This window comes from Bos grunniens, chromosome 13 (genome assembly GCF_055505025.1).
Source record: "Bos grunniens cultivar Pamir isolate PY7600 chromosome 13, Bosgru_T2T1.0, whole genome shotgun sequence".
In the NCBI taxonomy this organism is placed as follows: domain Eukaryota; kingdom Metazoa; phylum Chordata; class Mammalia; order Artiodactyla; family Bovidae; genus Bos; species Bos grunniens.
The window spans coordinates 51,929,644-51,944,080 of record NC_141177.1 but is presented as its reverse complement, the minus strand read 5'-3'; the positions used below and the strand labels follow the sequence as shown (position 1 = coordinate 51,944,080).

At 37.1% G+C, this 14,437-nt stretch overlaps 1 protein-coding gene across 14 annotated transcripts in view; it reads right to left on the bottom strand.

Annotated features, from left to right (window-relative positions):
- Positions 1–14,437, bottom strand: part of TRDMT1 (tRNA aspartic acid methyltransferase 1) — a 52,749-nt gene that overhangs the window by 29,363 nt on the left and 8,949 nt on the right. For 8 of the 14 annotated variants that reach the window (XR_015139583.1, XR_015139585.1, XR_015139584.1 and 5 more), the window contains exon 2: positions 3,518–3,627. The exons of 4 other annotated variants lie outside the window; for them this stretch is intronic. Coding sequence is in view for 6 of the 10 variants with exons in the window: in XM_086334171.1 (XP_086190297.1) it covers positions 3,518–3,627 (110 nt within the window). In the remaining 4 variants the exon portion in view is untranslated. Of the gene's footprint in view, positions 1–3,517; positions 3,628–11,479; positions 11,563–14,437 lie in introns of those variants that run through there. 2 more of the 14 variants (XM_086334175.1, XM_086334176.1) reach the window with 2 other exon arrangements.

The following is a 14,437-nucleotide window of genomic DNA, read 5'->3' as shown; positions in this document are numbered from 1 at the left end:
ATTTTTTAACAAAGATGTCAAAGAATTTGTGGAAAGGATAGTCTTTTCAGAAAATGGTGTTAGGATAATTTTATACGCACTTAAAAAAGAAAATTACTCCTACCTGAGACCACACACAAAACGTAACCATTTAAATGGGTCATAAACCTAAATGTAAAAGCCAAAGCTATAAAACTAACAGGAAAAAATGGAGTAAACAAAGACTTCACAAGACAGAAAAACTGTCCCATAAAAGAGAAAAAAAAGACAAGTAACTCCTGCACTTCGTGAACACAGTTAAGGAAAGACAAATTACAGAATTGAAGAAAATATTTATGACAAACAATGTGAAACCAGAAAATGTCAACATTTCTTAAAACTAAATGATAATAGCACAAATATCAGTTCAGTTCAGTTCAGTTGCTCAGTCGTGTCCAACCCTTTGCAGCCCTATGGACTGTAGCACGTCAGGCCTCCCTGTCCATCACCAACTCCTGGAGTTTATCCAAACTCATGTCCATTGAGTCGGTGATGCCATCCAACCATCTCATCCTCTGTCATCCCCTTCTCCTCTCGCCTTCAATCTTTCCCAGCATCAGGGTCTTTCCTAATGAGTCAGTTCTTTGCATCAGGTGGCCGAAGTATTGGAGTTTCAGCTTCAACATCAGACCTTCCAATGAACACTCAGGGCTGATCTCCTTTAGGATGGACTGGTTGGATCTCCTTGCAGTCCAAGGAACTCTCAAGAGTCTTCTCCAACACCACAACTCAAAAGCGTCAATTCTTTGGCACTCAGCTTTCTTTATAGTTCAACTCTCATATCCATACATGACTACTGGAAAAACCATAGCCTTGACTAGAAGGACCTTTGCTGGCAAAGTAATGTCTCTGCTTTTGAATATGCTGTCTAGGTTGGTCATAGCTTTTCTTCCAAAGAGCAAGCATCTTTTAATTTCATGGCTGCAGTCACCATCTGCAGTGATTTTGGAGCCCCCCAAAATAAAGTCTGACACTGTTTCCACTGTTTCCCCATCTATTTCCCATGAACTGATGGGACCAGATGCCATGATCTTAGTTTTCTGAATGTTGAGCTTTAAGCCAACTTTTTCACTCTCCTCTTTCACTTTCATCAAGAGGCTCTTTAGTTCTTCTTCGCTTTCTGCCATAAGGGTTGTGTCATCTGCATATCTGAGGTTATTGATATTTCTCTCGGCAATCTTGATTCCAGCTTGTGCTTCTTCCAGTCCAGCGTTTCTCATGATGTACTCTGCATATAAGTTAAATAAGCAGGGTGACAATATACAGCCTTGACGTACTCCTTTTCCTATCTGGAACCAGTCTGTTGTTCCATGTCCAGTTCTAACTGTTGCTTGCTGACCTGCATACAAATTTCTCAAGAGGCAAATCAGGTGGTCTGGTATTCCCAACTCTTTCAGAATTTTCCACAGTTTAGGTCCACTGGAGAAGGGAATGGCAAACCACTTCAGTATTCTTGCCTTGAGAACCCCATGAACAGTATGAAAAAGCACAAACATACCAATTAAAAAAAAAAGTAAAAAAGAAATTTCATCAAAGAAGACATAGAAATGGCCAATAAAAAAGTACTCAACATTATTAGTCACCAGGGAAATGCAAATTGAAATCATAATATCACTGTATGCTCACAAGAGAGGCTAAAATTTAAAAGATTGACAATAGCAACTTTTGGTAAAGATGTAAAATAACTGAAACACTTAAACACTGACTGTGTGAGTATAAAATGGTATGAACACTACGTGAAACAGTTGGCATTTTCTCATAAAATTAAAGAAGTCTATCATACACTCCAGCAATTCTACTCCTCGGTATTTACCCACAAGAAAAAAAAAGTCTACACAAAAACTTATACATGGATCTTCACAGCAACCTTTTTATAATAGTCAAAAACTAGAAACAATCTAAATGTCAAACATGTGAACGGATACACATTTTGCAATATGAAATTTCCACAAATACCTGTACATACAGAATATCATGGAATAGTAATGAAGAGGCAACTACTGATTGATACAATGCAAAAAACATTACCCTAAACAAAAGAAGTCACACTCAGAAAAATTACACTCATGATTTTATTTATGGTATACTAGAAATAGAATATTTAATTTGTAATGACTGAAAGCAGATCAGTGGTTGCTAGGGCTGGGTAAGAGACTGACACTTAGGAGCATTTTAGGGTAGCGGATGTTGTGTGAGTGTGTGTGCGCTGTCTTGTCCAAGTCTTGCAACCCCATGGACATTGGTCAAAACTCAAACTATACACAAAGAGTACAGTTTCTTGCATATAAATTACAGTTTCATGAGAAATATGTGTAAAATTTTGCACAACATAAGACTGGGAGAAAAAACACAATTTCATATTACACTGTATTTTGAAAGTAACAATGCATTAAATACTTCTGCTGAGTTCATCACAAGCAAAAAACTATCTTTAACCTTGACAGGCATCAACAAGAAGAGAGTATCATGGAAACATATACACTGCCATATGTAAAATAGATAGCCAGTGGAATTACAGTATGACTCAAACTCAAACTGGGGCTCTGTGACAACCTAGAGGAGTGGGATGGAGTGAGAGGTGGAAGGGAGATTTAAGAGGGAGAGGACATATGTATACTTATGGCTGATTCATGTTGATGTATTGCAGAAACCAACACAATATTGTAAAGTGATTATTCTTCAATTAAAAATAAAAAAAAAATTTTTTTTTTAAGTAGCATTCAGTAAGTATTGGGTTGGCCAAAAAATTCATCCCGGTTTTTGCCTACACCTTTACAGAAAAACCTGAATGAACTTTTTTGGCCAACCCAATAATATAACCAATGATTTTTTTTCATTTTCTCTTTTTTCCCTCCTGCTATATATATATTGTACCTGCTGCTGCTGCTAAGTCGCTTCAGTCGTGTCCAACTCTGTGCGACCCCAGAGACGGCAGCCCACCAGGCTCCCCCATCCTTGGGATTCTCCAGGCAAGAACTCTGGAGTGGGTTGCCATTTCCTTCTCCAATGCATGAAAGTGAAAAGTGAAAGTGAAGTCGCTCAGTCGTGTCTGACTCTTAGCGACCCAATGGACTGCAGCCTACCAGGCTCCTCCGTCCATGGATTTTCCAGGCAAGAGTACTGGAGTGGGGTGCCATTGCCTTCTCCATACTGTACCTGAGTACTGGTTAAAAATTAAGAATTAAGCCAAGTTTAATATCATTATAAAACTAAACATTTAGAAGTAGAGTATATGCTTACTTTTCAATTCTTTCAAGACCAAATTACTGATCTTATCTCTCTAAAGCTAGAAATTTTTAAAAAGGAAAAAAGAAAAAAAATTACATGCTACCTTCTGACAGAGTTAAAAAATATAAATTTAATTCCCTTCTCCTAAACCTTTTCATTTATATATGACTTATCTTCAAATGAAGACACCAAAAATCAGTATCTTGCAGTATTCCTCAATCACATTTTTACTTGCTATATACTTATTAAAAGAATAATAATTGTTACTCACTTCAATTGTCTTGGCCAGTAACTGTGTGTGAGGAAAATTATACTTGTATACTTCATTAGCAACAGTGTTTACATCAACAGCAGCCACCACTTGTGCAGGTATACAGCTTTCTGTAATGATAAACGAAATATCTTAGAATGTCAAGTCCTGAAGGTCAATTTGTTCATTATAGAAAAGGGCTAAAATAACAGAATTTTGTAGTACATTTCCTCACTTCCTCAATTATCTAGTCAGATCTCAGGTTGTCAGTCGACAACAAAGCCAGGAAGAACCAGGTGGGAAGTGGAATATTTATGTACCTCTGGTTCATCTCTCTCAACAACATTCTGGTGCCAAAAATAAGACAAATGTTTCATATTTGCTTTCCTTCCTCCATTAAGGTATACATTTATGAGTCAAATGGAAAGTTTTCCTAAATTAAACCAAAAACATAAAAGTGAAAGATATTCTTAAAAGTCAAATGGCTTGGAAATTTAGAAATTAACTACAATTTGTTCCTCATCTTCTAACATTAATACAGTTGTGCTTCCCACTACCACTGGAAATACTTTTAGGTAAGTTTTGGTAAGTTTCAGGTAAATTTTTTTTAATAGCTTTATTAACATGTAACTCACATATCACAGAATTCACTCCTTGAATGCTTTGGTAAGTTTTTAAATGGAATGAAAAATTAATTTGTGTCCAAATATAAAAATTTCACAGACCAAAATTTAAAAATTTTGACAGATCAGGAGAGAACTTAAGAAGAGCAAGAGAAATAATTACAAGTGTATGTCTTCCTTCATTGCTGTCTTGCAGCTGAAGAAAGGCGTTTTCATAATGCTTTCAGATTCAGAGAATTTTGGTATAGTCTTAAAATAGCAGTCAAAATTTGTAACTGCTGTTGTATTTTGCAATTACCACCCTCTTTGCACTTCTTTCTCAGAACACATACAAACCCAATTATGTGTAAACCCTGTCCCAAATCAGTAGAAAATGTGAAGAGTTCTTGAAATAAAAGTATTGGAGAGGTCTTAGGAAAATCATCAGAGAAAGTATTACAAAGTTAAATAGTAGCTCCAAATAGCTATTTCTTTAATAACCATTTCTTTTAATAGTTAAATTTGGCAGCCCAAATATCAAAAAATTAAAGAGAAAAACATTAGGATGTGAGGAGCTAGGCCGCATGTAACAAGGACATGGAAATAAAAACCAGATCACAGAAGATGGGGCAAAGAGGAAGCAAACACACACTCAGAAACAATCACAACACTACACTGAGGCCTAGGAAAGAGGATGCCAGAGAGAAACAAGGGGATAAATGCATCCAAGTAAATATTTACTACACGTCTACTACCAGGCTCAAGAACCTGGGCTAGGACCAACTCTCTCTAGGTACCCTGCTGCCTTGTATATAGGTCACTGGAAGCTTCACGGTCCAGTTAGTAATATCATAGGCAGCTGCCTCTGATTGAGTTTAAATCCAATAATTAATCTGCCTTCGTATAAAGTAAATTTAAGTTCTAAATTATATCTTTGTCAAAGGTATCAGAGAGATCTTGAAACATAAATGAAGAAGGCTTTTAAACAAATAACAAAAATTAGTATGTAAGAATCAATTTGCAAAATCACAAACCTTATAATCAAGGTTAAGAACTAAGCAACTACTAATCATTGTAAGAGAGCTGGGAATTAAGTAAATTTCATTGAACTATTCCACTGTGTTGCTAAACAGGAAGTGTTGTAATTAGCATGATGCCACCTGCTTGCATTTCTATTACATATACAGCAAGCTGGGAATGCCTGGTTAGTTGATATGATTTTTCTCTTTTTATAGGCTGATTGAAAACCCACAGTGATGTGCCAAATCTGTACCACAATCAATAATTAATTTTATGTTCTTGTATTATGTGCCCGGAAGACATAAAAACTGACAAAAACTGCCAAAGGCATGTTTTATGTGGTGATACAAAAACTGATGAACCAAAAATTCTTTCTCAGAAAACAATAGATTTTTAAAGTCAATAAACAAATGCACTGTGTGCACATATTTTACTGTAATAAAATTACAATCTACCACATGACCTAGAAAGTTATTTCCATGATGAAAAATAAACATACTAAGATCTTCCTGACACTAATTCACCCTGCCTTTTCAAAACAGAATTGTTTTGAGGTATGAGTGTGTTAAGGAAAAAGTTAAACTACTTAAATAATACTCTTAAAAACCATGCCTTTCAATTCTACCAAAACCTTAAACTGAGCTCCAAAGACAAGTTGTCTTGATATTTCTTACCATATACTTTAAATCTATAGCCTCCAAAAATCTTTGTTAAGCTACATACACAGATTTTGAAAGTGTTTTAAAAATCCAAACAAATATAATTCAGTAGATTTTGCCCAAGGGAGCCCTATCACTTTAAATGGTCCAAGAGTAGTCATTCTCAGAGGGGAGAGGGTTGGGGAAAAAGAGATCCACAGGATCTGTTGGGAAAGTAGAAGGGAAGGACATGTTTTCAGTATTTTGATCTATTGCTTTACCTGGATTTTATTCATGATATTTCTGGTTTATTATGGATTGCATATTTGTTAATATTAACAGGAAGCATAGATTTTAAAAAAGGTGAGATACTGTATAATTAGATGAACATAGCATAAATTATTTTTAAAAATTGTCAGATTAGATCTACAAGGAAAGGATATTCCTATTTACATGAGCCTTAAAGTAAAAAAAAGGCAGATTTAGTTATGTCAAGAGAGACTTTGAAGTGAAATGTTAGAAATGTCACTGGAATTACACGCATAATTCCTGCTCTTAAATATGTTTCTTAATAAGTGGGCAAAAAACACACATACACACCATGTTTGAATAGTGATTATTTTCCTCCTTTTTCTGATCACACTTTCTGGAAAAGCTGCAAGGAAGAACCTCTGGTTGTTGGGAGTAAAAGGTATAAGCACAACACTCTACCTGCCTTTCCTAACCAAATAAATCAAAAAGTTTAAATTGTTCATACATAGCTAATGTGGGGAAAAATCATTTTAGAATGTAAATATAAAATTAACTGGCCTCCTTTGAAATAAGGAAAGTTGCTTTTTTTCTTCTTTTCCTTATCATTTTTTTCTGAACTGTTTCTCATATAGGTGAGTCATTCTTGAATTACCTCATTATAATCAACCTGAAACATGTAATCAGGTACGCTAACACTGACATCTAGTTGTGAAATAGAAGATCAATTGAATACATCAAATGTCTATTTCTTTTCATTCAAAGTCAAGCTTAATTAAAACTAAAAAGTATTTAGCAAAAACAGACATGCAAGGATTCTGAATTTAAAATGATCGCCAAAGTATATTTCCTACTTCTTTTTAAAGATTCTTACACTTCAAATATAACAATAAGTTGCATTTCTTTACACTAACAATGAAATATCAAAAAAGGAATGCAAAAAAAATTCCTTTAAAAATCATACCAAAAAATTAAATAAAAATTAAATTTGATTAGGAATAAGCCTGATCAAAAACTTATATGCTGAGAACTATAATGAACAAAAAAGAACAGGATTCAAAGAAATAGAAAGATAATCCATGCTCTTATATGGGAAGAATTAGCATCGTGAAAACAGCCATCCTGTCCAAAGCAATCCATTACTCATGACATTTTTCACATAACTAGAACAAATAATCCTAAAATGTATATGGAACCATAGAAGACCCAGAATTGCCAAAGCAATCCTGAGGAAAAAGAACAAAGCAGGTGGCAAAACTCTCCTAGACTATGGATGATACTACAAAGTTACAGTAATCAAAATGCTACTGGCATAAAAACAGATACATGGATAATGGAACAGAGTAAAAGCCCAGATAAACCCACACACCTATGTCAATTAACCTTTGACAAAGGAGTCAAGAATATAGAATATAGAACAGGGAAAAGTCAGCAAATGGTGCTGGGAAAGTTCGATGGCCACATGTAAATCAATAAAGTTAGAACATCCTCACACCATACACAAAAATAAATCCAAAATGGCTTAAAGACTTAAACATAAAGCATGACACTATAAAACTCCTAAAAGAAAACATAGGCAAAACATTCTCTGACATAAATCATACCAATTTTTTTTTAGGTCAGTCTCCCAAGGCAACAGAAATAAAAGCAAAAATAAATAAATGGGACCTAATCAAACTTAGAAGCTTTTGCACAGCAAACGAAACCATAAGCAAAACGAAATCTAAGACAACCTATGGAGTGGGAGAAAATATCTGCAACCAACAAGGGCTTAATTTCTAAAATATACAATCAGCCCATACAACTCAACAACAACAAAAATCAAAAAACCCAACTGAAAAATGGGCAGAACTAAATAGACATTTCTCCAAAGAAAACATTATTGATGTTGTTCAGTCACTAAATCACGTCCAACTCTTTGAAACTCCATGGACTGCAGCACACCAGACTTCCCTGTCCTTCATTACCTCCTGGAGTTTTCTCAAACTCATGTCCATTGAGTCAGAGATGCCATCCAACCATCTCATCCTCTGTCACCCCCTTTTTGTCCTGTCTTCAATCTTTCCCAGCATCAGGGTCTTTTCCAATGGGTCACTTCTAATCAGGTGGCCAAAGTACTGGAGCTTCAGTTTCAGGATCAGTCCTTCCAATGAATATTCAGGGTTGATTTCCTTTAGGATTGACTGGTTTGATCTCCTTGCTGTCCAAGGGACTTGCAAGAGTCTTCTCCAGCACCACAATTTGAAAGCATCAATTTTTTGGTGCTCAGCCTTCTTTATGGTCCAACTCTCACAACCATATATAACTACTGAAAAAACCATTGACTATACTGACCTTTGTCTGCAAGATGATCTGTTTTTTAATATGCTGTCTAGGTTTTCATAGCTTTTCTTCTAAGGAGCAAGCCCCTTTTAATTTCTGGATGTAGTCACCATCCACAGTGATTTTGGAGCCCAAGAAAATAAAATCTGCCACTGTTTCCACTCCTCCCCCCATCTATTTGCCATGAAGAAGACATAAAGATGGCCAACAAGCACATGAAAAGATGCTCAACGCCACTAATTATTAGAGAAATACAAATCAAAACTACAAGGAGGTACCAACCTCACACTGGTCAGAATGGCCATCACAAAGAAGTCTACAAATAACAAATGCTGGAGAAGGTGTAGTGAAAAAGCAACCATCCTACACTGTTGATGGGAATGTAAGCTGGTACATTAACTATTGAAAGACAGTATGGAGGTTCCTCAAAGCTAAAAATAAGAGTTACCGTAAGATACAGCAATCCCACTCCTGGGCATATATCCACACAAAACTATAATTTAAAAAGATACATGCACCCCTATGTTCATAGCAGCACTACGCACAACAGCCAAGACATGGAAACAACCTAAAGGCCACTGGCAGGTGAATGGATGAAGATGAGGCACATACATACAATGGAATATTACCTAGCCATAAAAAGGAATGAAATAATGCCATGGCCAACAACATACATGGCATAGAGATCATCACACTGAGGCAAATATAAAGTGTATGTGTACACATTAAGAAAAAAAAAAAAAGCCAGCTGTCAATGGGGCTATATCTTGATGGCAGATGTGTAATTCTGGGGTGATTCTTACCTCTTTCTTAAACTTTCTTGGATTATTTGTGGGATTTTTTTTTTTTACAATAATAATGTATTTTATAATCAGTAAAATATTTTATATTTTATAATGGGCTTCCCTTGTTGCTTAATCAGTAAGGAATCTGCCTGCAGTATAGGAGACCCGGGTTTGATCCCTGGGTTGGGAAGATCCTCTGGAGAAGGAAATGGCAACCCATTCCAGTATCCTTGCCTGGAAAATCTCATGGCCTGGTGGGCTGCAGTCCATGGGGTCACAAAGAGTCAGGCACGACTCAGCGACTAACACTTACTTACTTACTTATCATCAGTAAAAAGCAAACAAAAAATTTTTATCTTGAAAAAAAGAATTCAATACTTCTCTGTTATAACCCTGAAAAACCAAAAGAAAAGTAAATTTCAAGAACAGACAAGAATATATTCTTATACACTAGCTACATCCTCAAAACACACAGAGGCCCTCCCACACACACACACCAGCAAACAGTTGTAACTCAATGCATCATTTTATCCCATCAACACAATAGTCAAAAGAATAAAAAACAACAAGAATTAAACTGAGATAGTTTTTAAAAGATCAACATATGGCACCCAATATAATGAGTTGAAAGCTAACTCTTTAAATATTGTTGTTGTTGTTTAGTTGCTAAGTTGTGTCTGACTCTTTGCGAGCCCATGGACTGTAGCACGCCAGGCTCCTCGGTCCAAGAGATTTCCCAGGAAAGAATACTACAATGGGTTGCCATTCTCTTTTCCAGGGAATCTTCCTGACCCAGAGATGGAACCTGAGTCTCCTGCATTGGCAAGCAGATTCTTTACCACTGAGCCACCTGGGAAGCCCACCTATTTAAACACTTAACAGAATTCAAGGGATAGAAATCTGTCTTCTCCACTTTCCCCATGACATCTAAGACCTTCACCTTAAACTCTTTAAAGGCACAACCATGTTTAAAAACACATTTTATTTAAATAAACACATGTAATGCAGCCTATTACAGATTTAAACAACAAAGACTATTTTACATAAATTTGCTGTGAGTGAATTAACATCTATGAATTGTTCATGTTTTTGGTGATGCTTTCTCATAATTTAAAGATGACAACTTCTGACATGTTCATTCTGACCAAGTCATTGAAGAACTTACAGATGACATAAGCATCAGTACTCTGTATCTAGTTGGTTGTGAGTGGAAAAACAAAGGCTTGTTGTAAAAGTGTAATTATGTTATCAATCATAAAGATCCCCAAGATTAAAACTCCTCTCCTGCCATTCTGAGTCTTTCTTTGCCTTATGGCAGAAAGCGAAGAAGAACTAAAGAGCCTCTTAATGAAAGTGAAAGAGGAGAGTGAAAAATTTGACTTAAAACTCAACATTCAGAAAACTAAGATCATGGCATCTGGTCCCATCAGTTCATGGCAAATAGATGGGAAACAATGGAAATAGTAATAGACTTTATTCTTTTGGGCTCCAAGATCACTGTGGATGGTGACTGCAGCCATGAAATTAAGATGCTTGCTCCTTGGAAGAAAACCTATGACCAACCTAGACAGCATATTAAAAAGCAGAGACATTACTTTGCCAACAAATATCCATCTAATCCAAGTTATGGTTTTCCCAGTAGGAAAAACATCCAGTATGCATATGAGAGTTGGACTCTCAAGAAAGCTGAGCGCCAAAGAATTGATGCTTTTGAATTGTGGTGTTGGAGAAGACTCTTGATATTTCCTTGGACTGCAAGAAGATCCATCCAGTCAATCTTGGGGGAAATCAGTCCTGAATATTCACTGGAAGGACTGATGCTGAGGCTGATGCTTCAATATTTTGGCCACCTGATGCAAAGAAGAGACTCACTGGAAAAGACCCTGATGCTGGGAAAGACTGAAGGAGGGAGGAGAAGGGGACGACAGAGGATGAGCTGGTTGGATGACATCACCGACACGACGGACATGAGTTTGAGTAGGCTGTGGGAGTTGGTAATGGACAGAGAAGCCTGGCGTGCTGCAGTTCATGGGGTTGCAAAGAGTCAGACACGACTGAGCAACTGAACTGAACTGAAATTTTATAACTCTGCACTAGACCAAAAAGCACAGGCTAGTCCTAAGACCTCAGAGGAAAATGCATTCAATTAACTTCATTGCTCATTTTCCTCCTCCGTACTCCTCCTGACTGTACGCAAACCTTTTTCACTAAGCCACATAGTACTCAAAAATATTAGCTACCATTATTTTTTATAATCAAGGCTGTCACAGGCACACCCTAAGAGATCTTTTATTCAAAATGTGTGTATGTGCATACATGTGTGTGCATCTGTTCACATAGTCCAAGAAAAGATTTAGAATAGGATACCTAGTTGGCTCGTTGCCTGTGTTTGAATTTTAGCTTCACTCTTTCCAACTGTGTGACTTAAACAAACTCTTGAGTGTCTTCACCTATAAAACAGAGATAATAAGGTACCTACATCACAGTTGCCTGAGGATTAAATTACTTAATACCTGTAAGATTCTTACATTTGTGCTCACCATACAGTGGTCACTCAATAAATGTTTGCTATTATCAAAAGTACAAAGACTTTTAAAAATAAGAATATCAAACGTTGAAATATATATATATATATAGGTGTGATAGGAATTTTCACTGCAGATGTGAACATCAATTGAGGATTCAATGTTTTAGGAGTTTGGCCGTATGTATCTAAAGTCTAAAAACTGCTTTGAGCTTACCAATTTTATACTTGGGCACATACCCTAAGGTATGGCAGATAGAATAAAGACCCCTCAAAGATGTCCACATCCTAATCTCTGAAGCTTGTGAAACGTTACCTTACATAGCAATGGGGACTTTGCAGATATGACTAAGGATCAAGAGGAGATTATCCTGGGTTATAACGATAGACCCAGTATAATCACAAGAAGGATGAATGACGGTTAGAGTCAGAGAAGAAGATGTGATGAGGGAAGCAGAGGTCAGGGAGAAAGATGTGAAGACGCTACACTTCTGGCTCTGAAGATGGAGGAAGGGGTCACAAGCCAAATGCAGGTGACCTACAAACACTGGAAAAGGCCAGGAAGGAGATTCTCTCCTAGGGCCTCCAGAAGGAACCAGCCCTGGCAACACCTTGATGTTAAGACATCTGACCTCCAGAGTTGTAAGAGAATATATCTGTGTTGCTTTAAGCCATTAAGTTTATGGTCAACTGTTACAGCAGCAACAGGAAACTAGTACTTAAGGCAATAACAGAGATGTAGAGAAAAGACGCATATGATGTATCAATGGCATGTTATTTATAACAGTGAAAATTACAAGCAACCTAATTGTGGAATGGAATGGACATTCCATAAAATGGAATGTCACACAACCATCAAATATCAAAAGTTAACAAAGACATTTACTGGCAAAGAAAAATTCAAGATATTCCATGTGAAAAAAGTTATAATTTATTTTAGTGTTCATGGACCCATGTAGGACACAGATTGAAAAGATAAAATCTAAATCCTCAACAAGGATTAGCTCTACATGAGCATCATATAGAATTCTTAAATTTTCTTCTGCATTTGTCCAGCATGGGTATTTCCTTAGCAGACTATAATCTCTGGAGGAGAGAACAGAGCATGTCTATAGAGTCCCTTGGACTGCAAGGAGATCCAGCCAGTCCATCCTAAAGCAGATCAGTCCTGGGTGTTCACTGGAAGAACTGATGTTGAAGCTGAAACTCCAATACTTTAGCCACCTGATGTGCAGAGCTGACTCATATGAAAAGACCCTGATGCTGGGAGGGATTGGGGGCAGGAGGAGAAGGGGACGACAGAGGATAAGATGGTTGGATGGCATCACCGACTCCATGGACATGGGTTTGGGTGGACTCCGGCAGTTGGTGATGGACAGGGAGGCCTGGCGTGCTGCGGTTCATGGCGTCGAAAAGAGTCGGACGTGACTGAGCGACTGAACTTAGAAATCAGTCAGCAATTATGTCCTGAATGAATAAGAATGGTCTCAGTATTTCCCAACTTTCAACAAATGTATTACACAGTTAAAAATAAAAAGAGCACTAAATGTAAAAATATTTTTAAAATATTCAACTTCATATGTTATCAAAAAATTAAAATAATCTCACCTAGTAAATTATATAGTCTTAGGTATTATATTGGTATATCTATAGTCACACAAACACTATGAAATTTAAGCTGGTATGTCCTTTAAAAACGAACCTGACAATATCAACAGTCAATAAAATGCTCATGCTCTATAACTTACTCATTCAAATATTTGTTGAGTATCTGCTTTGTGCAAGCACTATTCTTGATGCCAACGATACAACAGTCAACAAGATAAATCTCTACACACACAAAACAAACAAGATTCTGACACAGAAACATCCCCACCTGATGGAGATTCCATTTTAGGAGAGGCAATTAGAAACATAACCAAGTAAAACAGTATGATAGGTAATAGTAAATGCTTATAGTAAAAATCCAGATAAGTCAATGGCACCTCACTCCAGTACTCTTGCCTGGAAAATCCCATGGACAGAGGAGCCTGGTGGGCTGCAGTCCATGGGGTCGCCAAGAGTCGGACACGACTGAGCGACTTCACCTTCACTTTTCACTTTCATGCATTGGAAAAGGAAATGGCAACCCACTCCAGTGTTCTTGCCTGGAGAATCCCAGGGACGGGGGAGCCTGGTGGGCTGCTGTCTCTGGGGTCACACAGAGTCGGACACGACTGAAGCGACTTAGCAGCAGCAGCAGCAGGGTAAAAATCAAACAGAAAGGGGGACAGGGAGGCAGAGCAGAAGGTGCAGTTTTTGATACTGACCAGGGAAGAATGAGAAGATGACATAAGAGTAAACACAGGGACTAAGCACGTGTCTATGTGGGGAGCAGGGTGCCAGGCAGAGGGAACAGCAAGTTCAACAGCACTGAAGTGGTGATGTGCTTGATGTGTGCTGGAGAGCAAGACCCTCAGCCCCACTCCACCCCAGAAGCTAACACTGAAAGCGGGACAATGTGCATGCTTCCTGACTTTTTTCTATATCCATACTCATCTACATTACACACACATGCAATATTGTACATATGTGCCCAAATATGACAACTAGCATAAAAGCCAGTTGCCCATTTTCCACATAAGACTAGCCAAAATGAGAGGTAAAGCCATTTCCATAATACAGACGATGAAAGGAAATGACTTCATATTATATAATTTATTAATTTAGTTATGTAAACATTTTAAATAACACTTTATTATGTTCATTTAGAAACATTGCTTTGTCCACTCAAATTTCATGAAACAAGATTATTGAATATG